The following is a 21074-nucleotide window of genomic DNA, read 5'->3' on the forward strand; positions in this document are numbered from 1 at the left end:
TGATGAGTTCATTCAGCTAAGGAACAAAGCTTGGTCTGAAGCCAGACACAATGGTAGCTCTGCTGACTGGCTCACCTTCAGATAACTTAGAAATATATTTACTGCTTCCGTAAAAAGGGCTAAATCTAACTATTTCATTAATTCCATATCTGACCCTCGTGGCAATCCAGCTAAGTTTTGGAAGGCTATTAAATCAATAAAAATAAGCAGCCACACCTTTCAGCCCAATGAGGTTCTATTGAACTCCCAATACTATAGCAGACAAAACTGAAATAACTGATGAGTTAACCAACATTTTATTGCAGCATGCAATATGGAGCATGCCCAGGCATTGTAGGGAGGTCATACAGGCACGTGGAGGCCACACACACTACTGAGCCTCATTTTGACTTGTTTTAAGGACATTACATCAAAGTTGGATCAACCTGTAGTGTGGTTTTCCACTTTAATTTAGAGTCTGACTCCAAATCCCGACCTCCATGGGTTGATACATTTGATTTCCTTTGATAATTTTTGTGTGATTTTATTGTCAGCACATTCAACTATGTAAAGAACAAATTATTTAATAAGATTATTTCATTCATTCAGATCTAGGATGTGTTATTTTAGTGTTCCCTTTATTTTTTTGAGCAGTGTATGCTCCCATACTATTTCACCTCACATCTAAATTGGAAATCTAGTAACAAATAGACTCCGTTTCTAGACTGGTTGGTACAAGAGGTTCTACGGGTCTCCTCTGAGTTAGGGAAGACTGCTTTCAGTTACTATGCCCTGCCGTCCTGGAATGACCTACAGGTCACTCTAAAACTTTATTCTTTGGTCCCAAAAGGTGAATTTAGGGAAGAAAAAAAATAGATTATGAAAAGTGTACTTGTTTTGATTGATTGTATGTATTAGTTTGTACTTACTGCCCCTTTGAATGTAACATAATTTATTTGAAATTATGTAACTGTAACTGTTTTGTGATCATGCTCACATTGCTTTAACTGCTGTTCTCAGGGCACCATTGGAAATGAAACTCTGGGCTCAGTGGGTTTCCCTGGTTCAATAAAGGTTCATAAAAACACACACACACACACACGCACGCACGCACGCACACACACACACACACACACACACACACACACACACACACACACACACACACACACACACACACACACACACACACACACACACACACACACACACACACACACACACACACACACCTTGAGTAAGTAGACCTGACAGTCTGAGTGATAGTCATACTCCAGGCCGTCGAAGGTGTGGTAGTGTCTGTCGCTGTAGACCGTACATACTGCCGGACACGGAGAGTAATTACAGTTAAAATACCCCCGGTGACACACACTGGAGAGAGACAGAGACAGGGAGAGATAGATAGATAGACAGAGGGGGAGAAAAACATACAGACAAAAATAAAGACAAAGAGAAGACAGTAAATGAAACACAATTGAGCATTTGAACAATATTTAGGATACTAGTGCTCTATTTTTTTCATGTTAACAGCATTTAACAATCCTTAATGGAAACACACCAAAAAACAATCTTTTGGTATTTGTTTCATTAGTCCATTGTTGATATAGTCCCTAAATGTTTTGCGTGTCAGCAATCAAGTTTTCAAGATATATACATTTCAAAATACAGAAATACAGCCGGCATCAAATTAAATCAAATTGTATTGGTCCCATACACCGAATACAACATGTGAAGATTTTACAGTGAAATGCTTACTTACGAGCCCATTCCCAACAATACAGAGTTAAAAAGTATGACAAATATTTTCTAAATAAAAAAAGGAAATAGTAACACAATAAAATAATAATAACGAGGCTATAGCATGTACAAGAATGTACAAGGAGTACCAGTACTGAATCAATGTGCATCATACCGGCTGTATTTCTGTATTATGAAAGTTATATCTTGAAAACGTTATTTCTGACATGCAAAACATTTCGGGACTTCATCAATAATGTACTAATGAAACAAATACCAAAATATTGTTTTTTGGTATTGAGTTTTCCTTTAAGGGATGGGAGGGTCTTACCATCTGTAACAGGGGGTGTCGACGGTCTCTCCTGGCAGATACTCCAGGCCCAGCCAGGCACAGGGACAGTTCTCTGGGTAGTAACACTCCCCACGGTGCAGAACCAGCCTACACATATACACACAGTCGGGTAGAACCATTACAACAATCAGGGCTCAAGCATGTGTGTGCTAATAAAGTACTTTTTTCTGTGTTAAAAATCTAAGCCTGGGGGGGTAATATTAAGCTAACATACAGAATTGTTTTAAGATGGTCATACCATGGATCATTTAGCTATTTGATTTGGACTTTTAGGACCCCTGCAGGTATAAAAAATTATCTAAAAACATTATTTGATAAAATATTGAATTTGGCCTTTACTGCCATAGCTCATAGAAAATGCATTGAATAACACATTCCTTGTGGCACAAAACGACTTCCATACTACTTCCAAAACTACTTTTTCAACCGGTACTGGGTTACCTTTGGACGAGTCCTGTGACACTTGTGGGGGTCATAGAATGAGCCTCCCCTCCCCTGGTATTAGTTTGTACCCTAAACGGTTTGGATGTTACAAAACGGACAACACCATCATCTTCGTGAGCCTTATCTTTCCATAGTTTGTAGGCCAAACCATTCGGACGCTACAGATGTTTTTTCATGAGAAGACTGATTTTCAGGATGTCTCCAGGTCTGACAAACAACGCTGTAGCTCTGCCACTTTCCACAGCAGATGCGGAAGGCCGACATTGGAGGATGTGTTGGATTGAGACGCAGCCCAAACGAAAAAACAGATATTTCTAACTTAAACAGATGGATTTTGATGGGGATTTTTTTAAATCATGTTAATTAGTTTGACGCAAGGGTGTGCCAATCGACTCCAGTTTTTAAAAAAATAGTTAAACTAACACACAGACACACACCCTACCCAGGTGGGCAGACACAGCCAGGTATGCAGGGTGTGGTGGGAGGACAGGTGAGGTTCAACATCAGGTTCCGACAGGTGAGCTCACAGGCCACACCTCCTCGCCAAGCCACCACCCCCTGGACCCCCTGGGGCTCAGAACAGCTGTGGAACACCTTTCCCTCCGGACACTGGCCTCGCTCTGGCTCTAAAACACAAAGACAGAAGTCATTCAGAAACAGAGCTTTGTTGATGGATAGATGGATGGATGGATGGATGGATGGATGGGATGGATGGATCGTGAAAAACTTTATTTAACTAGGCAAGTTAGTTAAGAACAAATGATGGCCTAGGAACAGTGGGTCAACTGCCTTGTTCATGGGCAGAGAGACAGATTTTTAACTTGTCAGCTCAGGGATTTGATCTAGCAACATTTCAGTTACTGGCCCACTGCTCTAACCACTAGGCTACCTGACACCCTGAATAAGAGAGGGATGGTGGGTTTACCTCTTTCTTCTGGTACACACTCCATCCTTCCATTCCTGCAAAGGCTGTTGATGGGAGACAGAGCGGGAGAAGAGAATAAACATTTCAATTAGGGAGATTGTTTGAAGGGCATTATGTCTGTGAAGTGAACTCTCTATAACCTCTCTATGAACTCTCTATGTACCATGGCTAGTGTGTGTGTGGCTGCTTACCAAGGGCCGGCGGCGCTGAAGGACACCTCCCCTGGCTGGGACACTCCACCAATAGAGTAACAATGACACTGAGACCTGAGAGAGAAAAGAGGAGAGGATGATGGGAGGGTCAAGTCCTATGTGTTTGACGATGATGATGATGATAATGTACTTTTGATCAAGATTATGGTGCATACTTGCCTGACTACTCAGAATTCTTCCGCTGCTCTATGTTTGCTACATATTTCAGTCTGAGACTGCCATCACTGAAATCGTTTGTGGTGATGTCGAAATTTGGGTTGTTGTACAAAACAAAGTCAACAGCGATTTAATAATTTCTAAGCAATCGGGTATCAAAGCCTATGATGCATTTTCTAAATGCTGCTTTACAAACGTGGGTTCTGGCTCTGGCCCCACCCATCAGTTTCTGGGACCAATCAGAACAGTTAGAATGGGTTTGCGTTCCAGAAATCGTCGCGGAGATACTAAGATCCAGACTCATTGCGGACAAGAAACTAACGTCCATGGACGTGTCGTAGGGTTTTACCGAAGCAAGGGGTTTGGGTAGCCAGGCAAGATGCATGTTAGATGATAATGTGTATGGGGGCGGAGTCTTACGGCTGAACACAGCGTTGTCGTACGTCATCGTAGTAACTGCCCTCTGAGCAGCCACACCCCTCAGCACAGTCATCATGGTTACAGGTCTCTCCACTGGAGAGGGAGCGGCACGAGCGGCCACAGGATGACACACAGGAATGGAACAGCATCCCACCCATACACACCACCCCTACACACACACACACCTGAGTTAAACACCTCCGTCACACCACCTACACTGTAACAAATTGCTGTAACTTTACAGCCAAAAATATTCAGTTAGCTACTGTAATTCTATATTACAGTGCAGTACTGTAAAGAGCAATGCATTATGGGGGCTCAATGTCATTCCGCTACACTGCTGTAAAATTGTGCTGTATATTTTGCTGTATATTTACAGTAGCATACTGTGAATTATGGTGCATTGTGGGAAAATGTTGTGGACGGAGAAAGAATGTCTGGCTCATTAACATATTTGGAGGTGTGCCCTGTAAGAAGCTATATTTGTTGCACTCGTAATGGAGAAAGCTGTACAACACAGAACACAGAACCATACCGTATTTTTGTGCCGCCAAAAACCTTTTGAACAGTAGTGGATGCATGGTGTTGTTGTTTCTGGCTCATTAAAATATTTTGAGGCATGCCTTGTAAGAGTCTATATTTGTTGCACCTGTCAGTGCGTACCAATTTAACTGAAATGTGGCAGTACTTTCCTAACAACGATAGACAGCTGTCCCTGATTGAGAACCATACCCGGCCAAAACATAGAAACAGAAAACATAGAATGCCCACTCCACATCACACCCTGACCTAATAAAACGTCTCTCTAAGGTCAGGGTGTGACAATCATTGCCAGTTTAGACACCTTTGTTAAGGGCATTACAAGTGAAAGTGATATAAAACACCAAATATTAATTGGTATGCTGCTGTAAAATATAATTACATATTCCATTTTATTACAATACAATTTAACAATAAAGTATTTTATTGCGGTTTTGTTGTATATCTAGTACAGCATTCTGGAAATTATGTTGCATTATGGGAGGGGTCAAATTTGCTGGATTATTAACATATTTTGAAGCGTGCCTTGTAAATGAGTGAGAATGCTGTACCAATTGAACTGATACAATACATGGTAGTAGTGCTCTAACAATTTCATGTGGATATGGAACAAATCAGAGTGGCAGGAAGTCAAGGTTAAGTGTTTTGCCAAGTCCTTTTCGTCTGTTTTGCCCTGTAATCACGGCCAGTTTGGAAGTCTTTGTTTAGGCCTCTAGAATAATGATGAGTGAGAAAATTACAGACGCACAAATATCCTACCCCCAAGACATGTTAACCTCTCACCATTACAATTACATTAACAGGGGAGGTTAGCATTTTTTTTTTTGGGGGGGGGGTATGATATTTATGCCTCTGTAACTTTCTCACACATCATTATTCCGGATTCCTTCACATTAATGTAGAAGTGTTAAGAAACATTCTGTTCTTATTTACAATAAAAGTGACGTCAAAATGACACAATACATTATTTGCCATTAATTTCTATTAGGCACAAAATAATCTGAAACACAACCAAAACAAACAGCAAATGCATCCAACAAATTTGTAGTCACAAGCTTGATGTAGTCATTGTATGCTATGAATATGGGGTCAAATACTTAACTTTTTAGTAATTTAATACACATATAAAGTGAAATTGTTCAAATACTTTTGGTCCCCTAAAATGGGGGGACTATGTACAGAAAGTGCTGTAATTTCTAAACGCTTCACCCGATATGGATGGAAGTACCCCAAAAATAATGCTGACAGTCGGCACTTTAACCTCATAGTCATTGTATCATTTCAAATCCAAGGTGCTGAAGTACAGAGCCAAAACAACAACAAAATTGTCACTGTCCCAATACTTTCAGAGCTCATTGTATATCAAATACTACGTAACAGAAATGCTGCCCATTGTTGGGACTAGCTGCCTGCACTGTAAATCTGCTACAGTTTACTAACCACTGTGCTTCAAGTAATGCACTGTACATTCTAGAAATATAGCATGTTGCTGTAGTCAGGTGTTACAGTAATAGGCTGTAAATGGGGTGGCAGGGTAGCCTAGTGGTTAGAGCGTTGGACTAGTAACCGGAAGGTTGCAAGTTCAAATCCCCAAACTGACAAGGTACAAATCTGTCGTTCTGCCGCTGAACAGGCAGTTAACCCACTGTCACTAGGCCGTCATTGAAAATTAGATTTTGTTCTTAACTGACTTAAATAAAGGTAAAAATGTATGTTTCAGTAAAGGTCCTGTAATTTACTGATGTCTGTGCTGCAAGTATTTTACTGTAAATGTACAGTAACCTACTTTTTACAATGTAGACACACCACCACTACACACAGACATATCATTCTCCAGCTCTCCACTGCCCAGACTCACCACACTCTGAGACGTGGGCCCTGTAGTTGACTGCAACATGGTGTTTGGAGCAGAGGTAAGTGTAGTGGGCCAGGGCCGTACACAGACAGGTGTTTCCACAGCGACATGCCTGGTAGCGACACTGTTGCTGGTACACACTGGGACTGACGTAACCATGGCAGGGAGAAAACACACTCCCCAACAAAACCTCACACAGAGAGGCATAGAACACTGTAACACACACACACACACACTTCTCAGCTTTTTAGAGGATATGGCTGCAGCAAAACATGAAGATATATCAAGCAGTCAATGGAGGTCAGGGTTAGAGTTTTGAGGTCAGGGGTGAGAGGTTACCGTTGTGCTGGTTCATCTCACAGGGGTCGATGATTGGCTGGTTGATGGGGGCGGAGCAAGCAGATGAGACCCTCCAGGAGTTAGCATGGAGCTGGGGAGTCCCCTCTATCATCCCTGCTGGGGAACTATACACACACAGGCCAAAATGTCATGAATATACTTACTGTAATACTCTTTTACTCAACTGCCTCAGATATAAATGCCCTAAACCTTTTCTCCAAAGAACATTTAGGGGTCAATATGAGAGGAAGTAGTTTCCTTACAGGAAGTCGTCCCGAAGATTTCCGTTGAAGGTTCCACAAAGGCCTAGCGTGTTCCCACGCCATTGGCTGTCCAGTTGTAGGTAGACGCGCCCACCACGGCCGTCATACTGCAGACGCAGTCCAAGCAAGGTCCTCAGCTGGACGAACACCGATGTTAGCCTCTGCACCTCCACTACATCTACTCACATAAACACATATTAAATCTGACGTTAAATAAGGTGTTCCACAAGGCTGTGTTGGGACCATTACAGTTCTCTCTATACCTGATGTTATCCGTATCATACTGCATATTATACGAAGTAATGATAGGAGTATCAATTATAAGTTGATTGTATCGTACCATTGGTGTAGGGCAAGGTGGGAGCGGGGTTGACCCCTATAAGCACCTCCCCCTCTCGGGTCAGAGTCACCTGGTGACTAACATTTTCATCCAGTACCACTGTCACCGACTGGATACACGCCTGCTGCTGGGCCTGTACACAGACACACACACACACACACGATTGTTTCAGATTGTGTGCGTGTTACCTATGTGAAGATGGTATACTGCAATATGTGTTTGTGTGTGTTACCTCTGTGCAGGTGGTGTACTGAACGGTAACAGTAAATCTGTTGCCAATCCGGCTCTTAACCAAGACGTACTGACACGCCCCCGGCTGCAGGAACATCCTCCCATCGAACGACGTCACAAACACATCACCGACTACTGAACACTCCGCTGAGAGAGAGAGATAGAGAGAGAAAGAAGAAGGTAGGCAGGCAGGCCGGCAGGCATTGAAAGGTGTGACATTGGATAATTCAGCATATGAGTTTCTGATCATATGACTTGAGAGGTTAGCTCACCTGTACAGTTGTTCTCTGTGCAGTTCCACACTCCCCCCATACACACACTGTAAATACACCACAGGTTAGCAACTCACAAACACACACACACACATGAACACACACACAAGTCACACACACACACTCACCAGACGCTGCAGCCCTGCTCCAGAGTGTGTCCCTGTGTGTATGAGGTCCCGTGATAGACACAAGGACACTGAGACACTGCTATACACGTCCCATTCTGTAGAATCAACCCTAAAATAGTCGGACACAGAGGGTGAGATGGAGTGTGTGTGTGCGTGTGTGCATGCGACGTGTGTGTATAAATGTGTTTGTGTGTACCATCAGGGCAGTAGCATCCATCCAGACAGTGCAAGTTGGTTCCCAGACATTCCTTGTCAAAGGTACAGGTGGGAGGGCAGCAGCTAATACAGTCTCTATGGACAAAACTCTCCTCACAACCATCATCTACGGAACAGTCAAATGAAGAACTTACTGCAGTAATAAGTTAGCTCACTGTCAATTAAAGGTTGGGGTTAATGTTTTGCTCCAGAACTTTTAGAACATTTCAGCCAAAACGGGTCCCCGTTTACATCATCCAGTTGTGTACTCCCTCATCCATTTCGTATGACATGTTTCGTCATGCAAAAGATGATTCTCATAATTTTTAGGGCAATTTGTATGATATGCAACAAATCCAATTCGTACAATATGTTGCGAATTAGTTGTGCTGAATGGGAAATAGATGATTTTTTTCTACTTAATAGTCATCCCCAGCACCACCGCAACATCAACATATGTGAAAATTGCACGTATCCATGTTTTGTAATAAGAAAGATAGAGGAAGATAAGTGTTTTCAATGACATCATCAACCAATTAGTAGGCAATTAGTAGGTGATTAGTAGGCAAAGCATACTTATAATTGGTTAAAATCACATGATGCACACTGATGATGTCATTGGAAACACTTATCTTCATATATATTTTTTTCCACAAAACATACAGAAAGTCGACAGCGTTGTACCAGATCTTCAGTTTCTCGGCAATTTCTCGCATGGAATAGCATTCATTTCTCAGAACAATAATAGACTGACGAGTTTCAGAAGAAAGTATTTTCTTCTAGCATTTTGAGCCTGTAATCGAACCCACAAATGCTGATGGTCCAGATACTCAACTAGTCTAAAGAAGGCCAGTTTTATTGCTTCTTTAATCAGAACAACAGTTTTCAGCTGTGCTAACATAATTGCAAAAGGGTTTTCTAGTGATCAATTAGCCTTTTAAAATTATAAACTTGGATTAGCTAACACAGCGTGCCATTGGAACACAGGAGTGATGGTTGCTGATAATGGGCCTCTGTACGCCTATGTAGATATTCCATAAAAAGCAGCCGTTTCCAGCTACAATAGTCATTTACAACATTAACAATGTCTACACTGTATTTCTGGTCAATTTCATGCTGTTTTAATAGACAAAACGTGCTTTTCTTTCAAAACAAGGACATTTCTAAGTGACACCAAACTTTTGAACGGCAGTGTAGAAACTCGCCATTTTCACATATGTTGATGTTGGGGTGGTGCTGGAGAAGAAGAATATGAACTAGAACATTTTTTAAATTTCCTGTTAAGATCCTGGACTGCATGTTTAAGTTAGGTTAGTATAATGTTACTGACTGCAGGAAGGGAAGCTGTCTCGCCACTCTCGTACAGGGTATCCTACATGGCTGCAGGCTCGTGTGTACTCCACCAAAGCACGACAAAACGTCTCCTCATCATCAGACCTGGATCACAGAAGACAACAGTCAGAAATACTCAAACAACAGTCAGACAACACTCAGACAACAGCCAGAAAACATTCAGACAAAACTCAGACAACACACACACAACATTCAGAAAATAGTGAGACAACACTTAAGACAATAGTCAGCCAGAAGACAGACAGGCAACTCACTCACGCACGCACACACACTGGGGTGTGACTTACACACAGAGGTCAGCGACACAGCTGGCCACGTAGGGGTTTGGATCAATGTTATCATGACAGGACAGGAAGGGGAAGAACAGGAGAGCACTGCACTTCTCTATGGCATCCTACACACACACATACACAAACATCAACATAATACAACAAAACACAGAATATCATTGTACAGTCTTATGGCACACTGACAACCTAGGTTCAAGTAATATGTTCCAAACAGACAGACAGACACAGACAGACAACTCTTACGTCCATATCAGACTCAGAGTGGCAGGGTCCAGTGAAGTCTATGTCCACCAGAGGACAACCTCTCTCATGGGGCAGATCTACTGACCAGCTGTTAGCAAACACTGCTGGCTCCTCTGTCTGCACACCTACACACAGACACACACACACACGAAACACGCACACACACAGTTAGGGGTCCTTCCTCTAGATGCCTGAAAATAATCCAATATAATATAATAACTGTATAATGACTGTATATTAAAATAACTTCTCTCCTCTGCTCTACTTTTCTCTCTTCTCCTCTCCTCTGTTTCCCTCGTCTCCCTTCCTCCCTCTCTTCTCCTCTCTGCACTCCTGTCCCCTTTGTACTCTTTTCCCTCTCTCCTCTCTTCTCCTCTTCGTTTCCCACTCTCCTCTGCTGTCTAGGTCATGTTACAGGACTACGGCCTCCACCTCCGTAATAATAACTATAATGGTTCCCTGTGGTGCTGAGAGGAGAAAGGTTGTGATGGAAGGATGATTGGGTGCTGAGACAGAGGATAAGAGATGGGTGGAGGAAAGAGGATAAGAGGCTGGTCGGACCCACCTGTCCAGTCTTACAGTAGGCTTTGATGAGGTGTGAGTGAGTGAGTGTGTGTCTCTCACCGCGGGCAGTGGTGAGGTCATCGTTGGGCAGGTTGTTATAGTTCCCACAGAGGCCACAGGGGGTGCCGTGGTGCTGTTCAGACATCTTCAGATATACTCCGCTCTCTCCGTCCCACGCCAGAGAGAAGCCAAACACACTCTTCACCAGAAGGTAGTCAGCCAGACGCTCTATAAACACACCTCCTATTGTTTGGGGCAGGCTCAGCCTATGTACATATGCAGGGATAGGCAAACATTTCAAAATACAATTACAAAATACCATAAAGATCAATGTATCAAAATAAACAACAAAATACATGTGTTGTTTTGTGTTTTTTTAACATTTTAAATGTATACATTTGCATTTAGCCGGCCGAACAGGAACAACATATTTGTACTGGCTATGACTGTGTTATGTTGTTGCTTAACTACCTTAGTTGAGCAAGTCACTCTGGATACATGTCTGCTCAATGACCAATATGTACATTTATATGTGAAAATGAACATACCAAAAAGAACTGCAAAGCACACTGTGTATTGTTTCGGCCGGAGCTCATTAGAATAATACTCAGCATGCTTTGCAATTGTTCATTTTTACATATACAGTTATATTTAGTTGATTTAGCACACGCTTTTATCACACCATAGTGCTATCAGACTTCTGATACCAGTGCAAGGTGAAAGGGTGGACACAAAATATGAGCTTCTATTTAAAAAATGGTAAAATACTCAGAAGTAATTCAAATATATATTTAAAAAACTGCCCATCTCTGCACACACACACACACACACACACACACACACACACACACACACACACACACACACACACACACACACACACACACACACACACACACACACACACACATTACAACAGAAAACATACACATTCCTCCATATCCCACGCACCTGCGGCCCCCCTGGTGGACTTGGTATCCAGAGATGTGGATCTCCTCCTCGTTGGGGAAGAAGAGACTGAGAGCCCTGGGACAGGAGTACACACTGCCCTCACACACACGGCTGTTATGGACCCACACTGTGTACTGTGGTGTGGCTGAGCGGCAGTCCTGGGCCAGTATGTAGGAGCAAGTTCCAGGGTAGTAGAAGTAGCTGCCATCGAACGTCTCATAGTGGTGCTGACCCCAAGACCTGCAGATCCCATCTCTGTCTTGGCCTTGGTTAGGAACTACATGCACACACAAACTCTGAGTTGTGCACGCTTATCTCAACTCTGAATTGGCATGATAGTGCGCTGGTGTGTTTGTTTGTGTGTGGGGGTGCCCACAATGCTAGCTCACTAAAAGCCGCTCAGTTACAGGAAAACCCGTCTCTGTGCCATACCCAGCCAACTACACCCACTGTCTAACAGTGTTGGTGCTCTGGTGGTACTTTAGCCAGGTAGGTACTTGGTTGACAGGAACAGTGTGTATCAGAGTTCATCTGCCACACCCAGCATGATAAACGAACAGCAATACTTCATATTCCTGACGCTAGCGTGCTTACCATTGCGCCAACAAAACCATTGTGGTTGGGTGAGGGAAACACTACTTTAGGTCTCAGGCAATGTATCACTATAGAGCAATGGTTGCCAACCGGTCGATCGTGATTCCTAGTCGATCACCAAATATTTCTGTAGAAAAGCCAACAAACAATAAAGGCTTGCACTCCTTTTTTAGAATCATGTTGTGCTGTTGCCGGTAGGTGCACTTGATTCATGAGAAGTAGGCGGGCTACCCGGCGGACCGGCAAATCTGTGACTAAATCGAGTGCACCTACTGTGCTGCCCAATCGGATGGCTTAAATCGCCGTGGCTGCAGAGCTTCCGGGACCCTGGCCACAGCCAAGTTGAATAGGCTACTAGCTTAAGTAAGATTAAATAACTTTTAAAATCATGACCACAGAGAGACTGTCAAAGAATTACAGCAAAGAGCTGCTGTTTTTATGAGTGAGTTCATGTTTAAGTTTAAATTCAGCACTGTCACTGTTTTTATTCAACACTATTACAAAACGCGCTTCTCCATATTCCGTACAGCTGTCATGAATGAGTAGCCAAGTATCGATAGCCCTGCATTTTATTATTATTATCAGCTCATCGTGTCGATTTTAATATTAAATAATATTAAACTTTCTCTGGTCATAGGAACAACATTAATTTGTGCATGAGACAGAAGACGATGTCCCCACTCTCTGGTTAGTCTCACCAGAGGAAAGGACGGAAAGAGCAGGGACCGTGAGAAGCAGTTGAGAAAAATAGTTTTGAAAGGTCATCCAACTCGGGAATTATTTTTGACTGCGAAAGTGATCTTGACTCAAAAAAGGTTGGTGACCACTGCTATAGAGGCTCTACTAGAGACGCATCTCTGATGTATAGAGACCCTGTGTAGTCTACAGAAACTCAACCCTAATCCTCCAGACTTAATCATACACACTATGGACTGGTGTGTGTGTGTGTGTGTGTGTGTGTGTGTGTGTGTGTGTGTGTGTGTGTGTGTGTGTGTGTGTGTGTGTGTGTGTGTGTGTGTGTGTGTGTGTGTGTGTGTGTGTGTGTGTGTGTGTGTGTGTGTGTGTGTGGTTATTTATGACAGTGTGGACAGCTTATTAATGGTTGCTGATGGATGTGACAGTCTGACTCTCATGCAGGCACACACACACCAAAATGAAACATACATTGTGGTTCTAGGTTCAAGATGTGTGTGTGTGTTACTCACTGATCTGGCAGCGGTCTCCGAGGGCCTGGAACTGTGCACAGTCACACACACCTCCCTCCTGACACCAGCCCCCATTCAGACAGCCACAGTACTCTGGTGAAACACAGACACAATCTTTCCTCAATTCCTTAGAACTCCTCTGGAAATACTTTGAGATTCACCAATTGATGAATAACTTATTCTTTACGAGAGAAATTGCTTTAACCCTTTACACTTGTGATAATTGGCCTATATGGATAGAGACAGATTAAAATGTTTCTAACAGAAGAAATATGAGTAGCATATGCATAACCATGGTAGCAATTGAAAGGGAACACTTTGGAGATTATGGTGAAATGATCAGACCAAAGATAAGGACCAAACAGTTCACCTGACACAAGACTGAATCAACACATTACACTGTTGGTTTTACATTAACTGAACTTTTCATATTATTTGTCAACATCGAAATCAGAAAATACTCTGGATATTTAGTAACATAATAAGAATATTCATGGAGGTTTTGGGGTCAGTGCAACATTTTGTAAAATGACAAGGGTCCACACACCTCTCCAAAGTGTGCACAGTTCCTAAGTCATTTCAATTCTCAAGGAAAGAGCCTTCAAGTATTAGGTGCTTTTTTGAGCTCTGTTAGCTGTGTTTTTGAGGAACTGAAGCAAGCAAACGTGTTGTTTTTTGTTTGGAACGCATCCCCCCATCGCACAATTACTGTTGTTTTTACGGAATCCAAAAACGGTCCATTATGAACCATGAAATGGGTCAGGTGGGCATAATTTGAAAGCTTATTCAAATTGCCAACATGACCAGCTAAGTTATAAAATACGGTCTTACAGTGTTTGGCTTTCACAAGGAGAAACAGATAGTAATTGTGGTGCTCATAGAATGGAGTCATGAGTACAGTTGAAGTCGGATGTTTACATACACTTAGGTTGGAGTAATTAAAACTAGTTTTTCAACAACTCCACAAATGTCTTGTTAACAAACTATAGTTTTAGCAATTTGGTTAGGACATCTACTTTGTGCATGACACAAGTCCTTTTTCCAACAATTGTTTACAGACAGATTATTTCACTTATAATTCACTGTATCACAATTCCAGTGGGTCAGAAGTTAACATACACTAAGTTGACTGTGCCTTTAAACAGCTTGGAAAATTCCAGAAAATGATGTCATGGCTTAACAAGCTTCTGATAGGCTAATTGACATCAACTGAGTCAACTGGAGGCGTACCCGTGAATGTATTTCAAGGTCTACCTTCAAACTCAGTGCCTCTTTGCTTGACATCATGGGAAAATCAAAAGAAATCAGCCAAGACATCAGGAAAAAAATTGTAGACCTCCACAAGTCTGGTTCATCCTTGGGAGCAATTTCCAAACGCCTGAAGGTACCACATTCATCTGTACAAACAATAGCATGCAAGTATAAACACCATTGGACCACGCAGCCATCATACTGATCAGGAAGGAGACGCATTCTGTCTCTTAGAGATGAATGTACTTTTGTGTCGAAAAGTGCAAATCAATCCCAGAACAACAGGAAAGGACCTTGTGAAGATGCTGGAGGAAACAGGTACAAATGTTTCTATATCCACAGTAAAACAAGTCCTATATCAACCTAACCTGAAAGGCCACTCAACAAGGAAGAAGCCACTGCTCAAAAACCGTCATAAAAAAGCCAGACTACGGTTTGCAACTGTACATGGGGACGAAGATTGTACTTTTTTGAGAAATGTCCTCTGGTCTAATGAAATAAAAATAAAACTGTTTGGCCATAATGACCATCATTATATTTGCAGGAAAAGGAAGAGGCTCGCAGGCCAAAGAACACCATCCCAACCGTGAAGGACGGGGGAGGCAGCATCATGTTGTGGGGCTGCTTGGCTGCAGGAGGGACTGGTGCACTTCACAAAATAGATGGCATCATGAGTGAGGAAAAGTATGTGGATATATTGAAGCAACATCTCAAGACATCAGTTAAAGCTTGGTTGCAAATTGCTTGTTTGCAAATTGGTATTCCAAATGGACAATGACCCCAAGCATACTTCCAAAGTTGTGGCAAAATCTAGGTATTGGAGTGGCCATCACACAGCCTTGACCTCAATCCTATAGAACATTTGTGGGCAGAACTGAAAAAGTGTGTACGAGCAAGAAGGCCGACAAACCTGACTCAGTTACACCAGCTCTGTCAGGAGGAATGGGCCAAAATTCACCCAACTTATTGTGGGAAGCTTGTAGAAGGCTACCCCAAACATTTGACCCAAGTTAAACAATTTCAAGGCAATGCTACCAAATACTTATTGAGTGTATGTAAACTTCTGACCCACTGGGAATGTCATGAAATAAATAAAAGCTGAAATAAATCATTCTCTGTACTATTATTCTGACACTTCCCATTCTGAACAATGCAGTTCACGAAATAGAATTCAGAAAATATAAAACTAAATAAACTAAAGTTTAAAAAATTAATAAAGTAACACAATAAAATAACAATAACGAGGCTACAAACAGGGGGTAACTAGTCAATGTGCGGGGGTACAGGTTAGTCGAGGTCATTTGTACATGTAGGTAGTGGTAAAGTGACTATCCATAGATAATAAACAGTGAGTAGCAGCAGTGTAAAAATAAGGGGGTGTCAATGTAAATAGTCCAGGTGGCCATTTGATTAATTGTTCAGCAGTCTTATGGCTTGGGGGTAGAAGCTGTTAAGGGGCATTTTGGTCCTAGACTTGGCACTCCGGTACCGCTTTCCATACGGTAGCAGAGAGAACAGTCTATGACTAGGGTGGATGGAGTCTTAGGCAAATTTTTGTCCCTTCCTTTGACACCACCTAGTATATATGTCCTGGATGGCAGGAAGCTTAGCCCCAGTGAAGTACTGGGCCGTGCACACTACCCTCTGTAGCACCTTAAGGTGACGAGCCGTTGCCACATGAGCAGTTGCCACACCAGGTGGTGATGCAGCCGGTCAGGATGCTCTCGATGGTGCAGTGCTGTATAACTTTTTGAGGATCTGGGGACCCCGTGTCAAATATTTTCAGTCTCCGAAGAGGGAAAAGGTGTTGTCGTGCCCTCTTCACGACTGTCTTGGTGTGTTTGGACCATGATAGTTCGTCGGTGATGTGGATACCAAGGAACTTGAAACTCTTGATCCGCTCCACTACAGCCCTGTCAATGTTAACGGGGGCCGGTTAGGCCCACCTTTTCCTGTAGTGCACGATCAGCTCCTTTGTCTTGCACACTCCTTTGTCTTGCACACTGTCAGTTCTCTGACCTCCCTATATGCTGTCTCATCGTTGTCGGTGATCAGGCCGACCACTATTGTGACAGGTTACCTTCACTTTCTTGGGCACATGGACTATGGTGGTCTGCTTGAAACATGTAGGTTTTACAGACTCGGTCAGGGAGAAGTTGAAAATGTCAGTGAAGACACTTGCCAATTGGTCCGCGCATGCTTTGAGTACACGTCCTGGTAATCCGTCTGGCCCCGAGGCTTTGTGAATGTTGACCTGTTAAAAGGTCTTGTGTGATTACACAGTCGTCCGGAACAGCTGCTGTTCTCATGCATGCTTCAGTGTTGCTTGTTTAGAAGCGAGCATAAAAGGCATTAAGCTCTTCTGGTAGGCTCGCGTCACTGGGCAGCTCGCGGCTGGGTCTCCCTTTGTAGTCCGTAATAGTTTGCAAGCCCTGCCTCATCCGACAAGCATCAGAGCCAGTGGAGTAAAATTCAATCTTAGTTCTGTATTGATGCCTGTTTGATGGTTTGTCTGAGAGCGTAGCAGGATTTCTTATAAGCGTCCAGATTAGTCTTCCGCTCCTTGAAAGCGGCAGCTCTACCCTTTAGCTCATTGCGGATGTTGCCTGTTGGTTGGGATATGTACGACCAGTCACTGTGGGGATGAGTGATTGATGCACTTATTGATGAAGCCATTGACTGAGGTGGTATACTTCTCAATCTAGAAGAAAAAGAAACGCACACCTATTTAGGCGAGGTGCTGGCTAGCGGAGTAGAAAACTTGAAAATAAAAGAGAGCCGCACACTCTAGGAGCTCAGATGCAAAAATGAGATTACCAACGTTTTGACAGCCAAGCTGTCTTCATCAGGGTATAATCACAAACACTGCGGGATGACTCGTTTATGTAGTGTCAAAAGACACAGGTGTCTGTAAACATGGCCAAAAGTGGTTAAGGGTGACATGTTCAATGCCAATATAACGCAGAGACGAAATCGAGTGGCCTGCCTCCAAGAAGTGGGCCGCAACTGGGTAAGTAAAGTTTTTACACCTAATGGTGCTACGATGCTCTGAGATACATACTTTAAATTCGTGCTTTGTTTTACCTCCATAATTTTTACCACAAGGGTAGTTAGAACACAAGAATACGTCTTTTTGCGAGACTGACCTTGAAATATATTTTTTTATACTTTTACATCACTACATTCCTAAAGAAAAGTATGTACTTTTTACTCCATATATTTTCCCTGACACATACAAATATTTGTTACATTTTGAATGCTTAGCAGGACAGGAAAATTGTCTAATTCACACACTTAATCAAGAGAACATCCCTGGTCATCCTACTGCCTCTTATCTGGCGGATCACTAAACACATGCTTTGTTTGTAAATTATAGTGTTGGAGTGTGCCTCTGGCTCTGCTTTGCTTATTATATGGGTTATACTTGTACTTTTGATACTTAAGTAAATTTTAGCAAGTATATTTACTTTTGATACTGAAGTATATTTAAAACCAAATACTTCCAGAATTTTACTCAAGTAATATTTTACACTAGGGAACTTTTTGCACCCACGGTATACCACAGTAACTTTACTTTTACTTAAGTATGAAAATTGGTTACTTTTTTCCACCACTGGGTGTTTGAGTAGGCTAAACTAGCTAGCTGCATTTTATAGCTAAGTAATGAAAGTGAAAAACATATCTCTCTCAAAACTGTTCAACGATTGACTTTCTCTCTATTTGTGTTAACTACTCACCTCATGTTATGCACTGCAGTGCTAGCTATCTATTGCTTATGCTTTCAGTACTAGATTCATTCTATGATTCGTTGATTGGGTGGGAAACATGTCAGTTCATGCTGCAAGTTGGAGGACATCCTCCGTAAGATATCATAATTACTGTGCAAGTCGATGGAAGGGGGTGAAAAACATGACCCTCCTGGGTTTTGTATTAAAGTCAATGTACCCAGAGGAGGAAGGAAACAAACTGTCCTCCGGCTACATCATGGAGCTATCACAGAGAGTGATGTTGAGGGTAATGTAGACATTGATTCCAAAACAGTGTGTTTTAATAAATTATTTGGTGATGTGAATATATTTAGCATGGTTTTATCTAAAAAGGATAACTTTTTTATGTTTCACTATTTTTATTTTTTATGAAATTCACTGAGGCGGATGGTCCTCCCCTTCCTCCTTTGAGGAGCCTTCAATACATGCAAACTATTATGTGACTTGAACTTCTTAAGTATCTGCACTTTTTCTTTTTTTCCCCCGCCTAATATGACATACCCTAATCTAACTGCCTGTAGCTCAGGCCCTGAAGCAAGGATATGCATATTCTTGGTACCACTTGAAAGGAAACACTTTGAACATTGGGGAAATGTGAAGGAATGTAGGATAATAATATTACACAATAGATCTGGTAAAAGATAATACAAAGAAAGAACCAACCGTTCTTTAGCATTTTTTTGTACCATCGTCTTTGAAATGCAAGAGAAAGGCCATAATGTACTATTCCAGCCCAGGTGCAATTTAGATTTTGGCCACTAGATGACAGCAGTGTATGTGCAAAGATTTAGACTGATCCAGTGAACCATTGCATTTCTGTTTAAAATGTTGTATCAAGACTGCCCAAATGTGCCTAATTTGTTTATTAATAATAACTTTTCATGTTCAAAACTGTGCACTCTCCTCAAACAATAGCATGGTATTCTTTCACTGTAATAGCTACTGTCAATTGGACAGTGCAGTTAGATTAACAAGAATTTAAGATTTCTGCCAATATCAGATATGTCTAGGTCGTCCTGGGAAATGTCCTTGTTACTTACAACCTCATGCTAATAGCATTAGCATACGTTAGCTCAACAATCCCAAAGAAGCACATTTTTACTCCTGAACTTATTTAAGCTTGCCATAATAAAGGGATAGAATACTTATTGACTCAAGACATTTCAAGACATTGTGTGTGTGTGTGTGTGTGTGTGTGTGTGTGTGTGTGTGTGTGTGTGTGTGTGTGTGTGTGTGTGTGTGTGTGTGTGTGTGTGTGTGTGTGTGTGTGTGTGTGTGTGTGTGTGTGTGTGTGTGTGTGTGTCCGACCTGATGAGGCATCGCGGGCGGTGTAATTGTGTAGAACACTGCGAGGGAGAGTTGCTTCAGAGAGAAGTGGACTGAATGTCTGGTGAGAAGAGAACACTGATGATCACACACACATGCACAAACATGTGTAGTAAATGTGTATCTCTACCCCTGTGTGTAGTTGCACCAGTGTATGTATGTGTATGTGTGCGTGTGCGTGTCCTACAAAGGTGTCTTTGTGCTAGTCAGGGTGTTGTGTGTGTGTATGCCCTGACCTCATCTGCTTCTCTTAGGTGTAGTGTGCCTACCTCCTCCCCTAGGAGATCCCGTTTCCTCCGCAGTGCATTAGCCCTCCTGCACGTACGCACGCACATACACATGCACACACACACACAGACACACACAGACACACACACACACGGCACAGGGAGATATACATTCATTATGAGGAGAAACATGCAAACTGAAGTTAAGTGCACTTTTGACCACTTGAATACATCCAAACCAAACACACACATGCATCAGTTTAGCCATGACATTGAATTAATGAATCCCCTGAGATTATGAATGTTTCTCGCTTCCTCTCCTCTCTTACCTCTGTAATCTACTGTCTGTCTCTGTCAGTTGGCTCTGAGCTGCTGAACACAACAACAAAAAACATCAGTAAAACCTCACACACCATCAAAAGTATTACTTCATTGCACATCACAACACATAAAATATAATCAAATATATACCACAAGTCGACAAAACATATCAAATGTATTAATTTAAACGTTCGAATTTAGGGTCGCTGGAGCACATTATTGAACAGTAACAATTTAGGCTACACCTCTGAATGATTTAAAAGACAGTATCAGCTCTAATGTATTCCTATCGAAAGGAAAACATTTGTCAATCATAATTCCCCAAGGCCATAACGATGTCACTGCGGGGGGTTGAAACCCACATCTCAAACGTGAACAGTACAATTTGCCTATCATCCGATATTTCCTAAGGTTAAAACAGCAAAATATTAACTTTTCAAAAATGTCTCGCGCATACAACACTGGTGCTAGTTTTCTCTCTCTTTGACATTTTTGGAATCACTCTTAGAACGTCAAACGTTTATGTTGAAACAGTAAAGGTTATAGTACTCATCTAAGTTATACATTTTGATATGATGCGCGTGTGTCGCTGGG

At 42.1% G+C, this 21074-nt stretch overlaps 1 protein-coding gene across 1 annotated transcript in view; it reads right to left on the minus strand.

Moving 5' to 3' along the window:
- LOC118400839 (otogelin-like protein) overlaps positions 1 to 21074 on the minus strand; it is a 64264-nt gene that overhangs the window by 43015 nt on the left and 175 nt on the right. Inside the window, 24 exon segments of the mRNA XM_052474893.1 lie at positions 1212 to 1350; positions 2048 to 2155; positions 2955 to 3138; positions 3438 to 3481; positions 3629 to 3703; positions 4226 to 4394; positions 6624 to 6833; positions 6960 to 7084; positions 7223 to 7400; positions 7563 to 7695; positions 7795 to 7940; positions 8066 to 8112; positions 8194 to 8302; positions 8390 to 8515; positions 9719 to 9825; positions 10029 to 10135; positions 10275 to 10399; positions 10540 to 10671; positions 10674 to 11104; positions 11790 to 12066; positions 13589 to 13681; positions 19915 to 19993; positions 20202 to 20247; positions 20489 to 20531. Of these exon segments, the coding sequence (XP_052330853.1) occupies positions 1212 to 1350; positions 2048 to 2155; positions 2955 to 3138; positions 3438 to 3481; positions 3629 to 3703; positions 4226 to 4394; positions 6624 to 6833; positions 6960 to 7084; positions 7223 to 7400; positions 7563 to 7695; positions 7795 to 7940; positions 8066 to 8112; positions 8194 to 8302; positions 8390 to 8515; positions 9719 to 9825; positions 10029 to 10135; positions 10275 to 10399; positions 10540 to 10671; positions 10674 to 11104; positions 11790 to 12066; positions 13589 to 13681; positions 19915 to 19993; positions 20202 to 20247; positions 20489 to 20531 (3233 nt within the window).

Source organism: Oncorhynchus keta, chromosome 22, assembly GCF_023373465.1.
Source record: "Oncorhynchus keta strain PuntledgeMale-10-30-2019 chromosome 22, Oket_V2, whole genome shotgun sequence".
Classification (NCBI taxonomy): Eukaryota; Metazoa; Chordata; class Actinopteri; order Salmoniformes; family Salmonidae; genus Oncorhynchus; species Oncorhynchus keta.